This window comes from Thunnus albacares, chromosome 2, assembly GCF_914725855.1.
Source record: "Thunnus albacares chromosome 2, fThuAlb1.1, whole genome shotgun sequence".
Lineage (NCBI taxonomy): Eukaryota > Metazoa > Chordata > Actinopteri > Scombriformes > Scombridae > Thunnus > Thunnus albacares.
The window spans coordinates 38,731,500-38,738,999 of record NC_058107.1 but is presented as its reverse complement, the minus strand read 5'-3'; the positions used below and the strand labels follow the sequence as shown (position 1 = coordinate 38,738,999).

At 35.3% G+C, this 7,500-nt stretch overlaps 1 protein-coding gene across 2 annotated transcripts in view; it reads right to left on the bottom strand.

Moving 5' to 3' along the window:
• c5 (complement component 5) overlaps window positions 1-7,500 on the bottom strand; it is a 39,375-nt gene that overhangs the window by 15,641 nt on the left and 16,234 nt on the right. For both annotated transcript variants that reach the window (XM_044333667.1, XM_044333677.1), the window contains one exon: window positions 709-900. In XM_044333667.1, the coding sequence (XP_044189602.1) occupies window positions 709-900 (192 nt within the window). The remainder of the gene's footprint in view (window positions 1-708; window positions 901-7,500) is intronic.

Genomic DNA, 7,500 nt, shown 5'->3' with positions numbered 1-7,500 from the left:
CATCTTTTATGCTTGGCTGTTGTGTTGTTAGTGTTATATGTTCAATCCTAACATTAACATTAGCTTGATAATGTGTTAAGAATCTGAGATGGACACTTATTATTAAATATTTCTAAACATTATAACATACCAAATAATCAGTTTCATAGATGCAAATGAGAAGCTATTTAAAAAGCAAACAGATAAAAGAAATACAGAATATTCATCTTTTGAAATATATCATGAACAACTACAAAAAAATTGGAAAAATTAAAAATGTATGTACAACTCTTACAAGGGAGAGAAGAGCTCTTTTGTTTCTCAGTCATTTAAAATGTCGATTATAAATTTTCCTTACCATGAACTGTAAATTCAGAAATTTGGCCTCATATGTGAAAATAATTTTTAGAAAAATAAAGTATAAAAAAAGATAATGTGTTAAAGCAGGAGCAAGTCGGCAAATGTAAAGTTAGCAAACTGATGTTTTTTAGGTGAAACATCAAAGTAAAATGTTATGGATTCATCCTCCGTGTCTGTATAAATACATCAATAACAGGCAGATCAGTGTCACTGTCCCCAACGCCAAGCTGCTGAAACCTGACACCACCTTCAACTTTTTAACATCGCTGCACTTCAGACACAAGAGGAAACTGGTAGATTTCACTAAAGTGCATCAGTAAAGTCCCCTGAGTCTCTGTCAGTGTGTTGGTGTGATGTGTCCGGACTGACCGTGGCGTCCCAGGATCAGGTGCGGGTCCCGGTCCAGATCCTGCTGGATGAACTCGCAGCATTCCTTGAAGGCGTCCCGGCAGGGCTGGCGAACTTTCCTCAGCTGCTTGGAAAACTGAGTGCAGGTGACGCTCTTTGGGATGTGCCTCATTCCCCATTCACAGCAAGTCTTCAGGTGCTTGAAACTCTCCGCTGCAGAGACAGAAACACTGTTATACACCTGTTTCTACTGTTGTCTACTGTTATACACCTGTTTCTACTGTTATCTACTGTTATACACCTGTTTCTACCCGTTATCTACTGTTATACACCTGTTTCTACTGTTATCTACTGTTATACACCTGTTTCTACTGTTATCTACTGTTATACACCTGTTTCTACTGTTGTCTACTGTTATACACCTGTTTCTACTGTTATCTACTGTTATACACCTGTTTCTACTGTTATCTACTGTTATACATCTACTGTTATACACCTGTTTCTACTGTTATCTACTGTTATACACCTGTTTCTACCCGTTTCTACTGTTTTATACCCGTTATCTACTGTTCAACATCAGTTTCTACTATTTTCTACCTGTTATCTACTGTTCAACACCTGTTTCTACTGTTTTATACCCGTTATCTACTGTTATACACCTGTTTCTACTGTTTTCTACCCGTTATCTACTGTTATACACCTGTTTCTACTGTTTTATACCCGTTATCTACTGTTATACACCTGTTTCTACTGTTTTATACCCGTTATCTACTGTTATACACCTGTTTCTACTGTTTTATACCCGTTATCTACTGTTCAACACCTGTTTCTACTATTTTCTACCTGTTATCTACTGTTATACACCTGTTTCTACTGTTTTCTACCTGTTATCTACTGTTATACACCTGTTTCTACTGTTTTCTACCCGTTATCTACTGTTCAACATCTGTTTCTACTGTTTTCTACCTGTTATCTACTGTTCAACACCTGTTTCTACTGTTTTATACCCGTTATCTACTGTTATACACCTGTTTCTACTGTTTTCTACCCGTTATCTACTGTTATACACCTGTTTCTACTGTTATCTACTGTTATACATCTACTGTTATACACCTGTTTCTACTGTTATCTACTGTTATACACCTGTTTCTACCCGTTTCTACTGTTTTATACCCGTTATCTACTGTTCAACATCTGTTTCTACTATTTTCTACCTGTTATCTACTGTTCAACACCTGTTTCTACTGTTTTATACCCGTTATCTACTGTTATACACCTGTTTCTACTGTTTTCTACCCGTTATCTACTGTTATACACCCGTTTCTACTGTTTTCTACCCGTTATCTACTGTTATACACCTGTTTCTACCCGTTTCTACTGTTTTATACCCGTTATCTACTGTTCAACATCTGTTTCTACTATTTTCTACCTGTTATCTACTGTTCAACACCTGTTTCTACTGTTTTATACCCGTTATCTACTGTTATACACCTGTTTCTACTGTTTTCTACCCGTTATCTACTGTTATACACCTGTTTCTACTGTTTTCTACCCGTTATCTACTGTTATACACCTGTTTCTACTGTTTTCTACCCGTTATCTACTGTTATACACCTGTTTCTACTGTTTTATACCCGTTATCTACTGTTATACACCTGTTTCTACTGTTTTATACCCGTTATCTACTGTTATACACCTGTTTCTACTGTTTTATACCCGTTATCTACTGTTCAACACCTGTTTCTACTATTTTCTACCTGTTATCTACTGTTATACACCTGTTTCTACTGTTTTCTACCTGTTATCTACTGTTATACACCTGTTTCTACTGTTTTCTACCAGTTATCTACTGTTCAACACCTGTTTCTACTATTTTCTACCTGTTATCTACTGTTCAACACCTGTTTCTACTATTTTCTACCTGTTATCTACTGTTCAACACCTGTTTCTACTATTTTCTACCTGTTATCTACTGTTATACACCTGTTTCTACTGTTTTCTACCTGTTATCTACTGTTCAACACCTGTTTCTACTATTTTCTACCTGTTATCTACTGTTCAACACCTGTTTCTACTGTTTTATACCCGTTATCTACTGTTATACACCTGTTTCTACTGTTTTATACCCGTTATCTACTGTTATACACCTGTTTCTACTGTTTTATACCCGTTATCTACTGTTCAACACCTGTTTCTACTATTTTCTACCTGTTATCTACTGTTATACACCTGTTTCTACTGTTTTCTACCTGTTATCTACTGTTATACACCTGTTTCTACTGTTTTCTACCCGTTATCTACTGTTCAACATCTGTTTCTACTGTTTTCTACCTGTTATCTACTGTTCAACACCTGTTTCTACTGTTTTATACCCGTTATCTACTGTTATACACCTGTTTCTACTGTTTTCTACCCGTTATCTACTGTTATACACCTGTTTCTACTGTTTTCTACCTGTTATCTACTGTTATACACCTGTTTCTACTGTTATCTACTGTTATACATCTACTGTTATACACCTGTTTCTACTGTTATCTACTGTTATACACCTGTTTCTACCCGTTTCTACTGTTTTATACCTGTTATCTACTGTTCAACATCTGTTTCTACTGTTTTCTACCTGTTATCTACTGTTCAACACCTGTTTCTACTGTTTTATACCCGTTATCTACTGTTATACACCTGTTTCTACTGTTTTATACCCGTTATCTACTGTTATACACCTGTTTCTACTGTTTTCTACCCGTTATCTACTGTTATACACCTGTTTCTACTGTTTTATACCCGTTATCTACTGTTATACACCTGTTTCTACTGTTTTATACCCGTTATCTACTGTTCAACACCTGTTTCTACTATTTTCTACCTGTTATCTACTGTTATACACCTGTTTCTACTGTTTTCTACCTGTTATCTACTGTTATACACCTGTTTCTACTGTTTTCTACCTGTTATCTACTGTTCAACACCTGTTTCTACTATTTTCTACCTGTTATCTACTGTTCAACACCTGTTTCTACTATTTTCTACCTGTTATCTACTGTTCAACACCTGTTTCTACTATTTTCTACCTGTTATCTACTGTTATACACCTGTTTCTACTGTTTTCTACCTGTTATCTACTGTTCAACACCTGTTTCTACTATTTTCTACCTGTTATCTACTGTTCAACACCTGTTTCTACTGTTTTCTACCTGTTATCTACTGTTCAACACCTGTTTCTACTATTTTCTACCTGTTATCTACTGTTCAACACCTGTTTCTACTATTTTCTACCTGTTATCTACTGTTCAACACCTGTTTCTACTGTTTTCTACCCGTTATCTACTGTTCAACACCTGTTTCTACTGTTTTCTACCTGTTATCTACTGTTATACACCTGTTTCTACTGTTTTCTACCCGTTATCTACTGTTCAACATCTGTTTCTACTGTTTTCTACCTGTTATCTACTGTTCAACACCTGTTTCTACTGTTTTCTACCCGTTATCTACTGTTATACACCTGTTTCTACTGTTTTCTACCCGTTATCTACTGTTATACACCTGTTTCTACTGTTTTCTACCCGTTATCTACTGTTATACACCTGTTTCTACTGTTATCTACTGTTATACATCTACTGTTATACACCTGTTTCTACTGTTATCTACTGTTATACACCTGTTTCTACCCGTTTCTACTGTTTTATACCCGTTATCTACTGTTCAACATCTGTTTCTACTATTTTCTACCTGTTATCTACTGTTCAACACCTGTTTCTACTGTTTTATACCCGTTATCTACTGTTATACACCTGTTTCTACTGTTTTATACCCGTTATCTACTGTTATACACCTGTTTCTACTGTTTTCTACCAGTTATCTACTGTTATACACCTGTTTCTACTGTTTTATACCCGTTATCTACTGTTATACACCTGTTTCTACTGTTTTATACCCGTTATCTACTGTTATACACCTGTTTCTACTGTTTTATACCCGTTATCTACTGTTCAACACCTGTTTCTACTATTTTCTACCTGTTATCTACTGTTATACACCTGTTTCTACTGTTTTCTACCTGTTATCTACTGTTATACACCTGTTTCTACTGTTTTCTACCAGTTATCTACTGTTCAACACCTGTTTCTACTATTTTCTACCTGTTATCTACTGTTCAACACCTGTTTCTACTATTTTCTACCTGTTATCTACTGTTCAACACCTGTTTCTACTATTTTCTACCTGTTATCTACTGTTATACACCTGTTTCTACTGTTTTCTACCTGTTATCTACTGTTCAACACCTGTTTCTACTATTTTCTACCTGTTATCTACTGTTCAACACCTGTTTCTACTGTTTTCTACCCGTTATCTACTGTTATACACCTGTTTCTACTGTTTTATACCCGTTATCTACTGTTATACACCTGTTTCTACTGTTTTATACCCGTTATCTACTGTTCAACACCTGTTTCTACTATTTTCTACCTGTTATCTACTGTTTTCTACCTGTTATCTACTGTTATACACCTGTTTCTACTGTTTTCTACCCGTTATCTACTGTTCAACATCTGTTTCTACTATTTTCTACCTGTTATCTACTGTTCAACACCTGTTTCTACTGTTTTATACCCGTTATCTACTGTTATACACCTGTTTCTACTGTTTTCTACCCGTTATCTACTGTTATACACCTGTTTCTACTGTTTTCTACCCGTTATCTACTGTTATACACCTGTTTCTACTGTTATCTACTGTTATACATCTACTGTTATACACCTGTTTCTACTGTTATCTACTGTTATACACCTGTTTCTACCCGTTTCTACTGTTTTATACCCGTTATCTACTGTTCAACATCTGTTTCTACTATTTTCTACCTGTTATCTACTGTTCAACACCTGTTTCTACTGTTTTCTACCCGTTATCTACTGTTATACACCTGTTTCTACTGTTTTATACCCGTTATCTACTGTTATACACCTGTTTCTACTGTTTTATACCCGTTATCTACTGTTCAACACCTGTTTCTACTATTTTCTACCTGTTATCTACTGTTATACACCTGTTTCTACTGTTTTCTACCTGTTATCTACTGTTATACACCTGTTTCTACTGTTTTCTACCTGTTATCTACTGTTCAACACCTGTTTCTACTATTTTCTACCTGTTATCTACTGTTCAACACCTGTTTCTACTGTTTTATACCCGTTATCTACTGTTATACACCTGTTTCTACTGTTTTCTACCCGTTATCTACTGTTATACACCTGTTTCTACTGTTTTCTACCCGTTATCTACTGTTATACACCTGTTTCTACTGTTATCTACTGTTATACATCTACTGTTATACACCTGTTTCTACTGTTATCTACTGTTATACACCTGTTTCTACCCGTTTCTACTGTTTTATACCCGTTATCTACTGTTCAACATCTGTTTCTACTATTTTCTACCTGTTATCTACTGTTCAACACCTGTTTCTACTGTTTTATACCCGTTATCTACTGTTATACACCTGTTTCTACTGTTTTATACCCGTTATCTACTGTTCAACACCTGTTTCTACTATTTTCTACCTGTTATCTACTGTTATACACCTGTTTCTACTGTTTTCTACCTGTTATCTACTGTTATACACCTGTTTCTACTGTTTTCTACCCGTTATCTACTGTTCAACATCTGTTTCTACTGTTTTCTACCTGTTATCTACTGTTCAACACCTGTTTCTACTGTTTTATACCCGTTATCTACTGTTATACACCTGTTTCTACTGTTTTCTACCCGTTATCTACTGTTATACACCTGTTTCTACTGTTTTCTACCCGTTATCTACTGTTATACACCTGTTTCTACTGTTATCTACTGTTATACATCTACTGTTATACACCTGTTTCTACTGTTATCTACTGTTATACACCTGTTTCTACCCGTTTCTACTGTTTTATACCTGTTATCTACTGTTCAACATCTGTTTCTACTATTTTCTACCTGTTATCTACTGTTCAACACCTGTTTCTACTGTTTTATACCCGTTATCTACTGTTATACACCTGTTTCTACTGTTTTATACCCGTTATCTACTGTTATACACCTGTTTCTACTGTTTTCTACCCGTTATCTACTGTTATACACCTGTTTCTACTGTTTTATACCCGTTATCTACTGTTATACACCTGTTTCTACTGTTTTATACCCGTTATCTACTGTTCAACACCTGTTTCTACTATTTTCTACCTGTTATCTACTGTTATACACCTGTTTCTACTGTTTTCTACCTGTTATCTACTGTTATACACCTGTTTCTACTGTTTTCTACCTGTTATCTACTGTTCAACACCTGTTTCTACTATTTTCTACCTGTTATCTACTGTTAAACACCTGTTTCTACTATTTTCTACCTGTTATCTACTGTTCAACACCTGTTTCTACTATTTTCTACCTGTTATCTACTGTTATACACCTGTTTCTACTGTTTTCTACCTGTTATCTACTGTTCAACACCTGTTTCTACTATTTTCTACCTGTTATCTACTGTTCAACACCTGTTTCTACTGTTTTCTACCTGTTATCTACTGTTCAACACCTGTTTCTACTATTTTCTACCTGTTATCTACTGTTCAACACCTGTTTCTACTATTTTCTACCTGTTATCTACTGTTCAACACCTGTTTCTACTGTTTTCTACCCGTTATCTACTGTTCAACACCTGTTTCTACTGTTTTCTACCTGTTATCTACTGTTATACACCTGTTTCTACTGTTTTCTACCCGTTATCTACTGTTCAACATCTGTTTCTACTGTTTTCTACCTGTTATCTACTGTTCAACACCT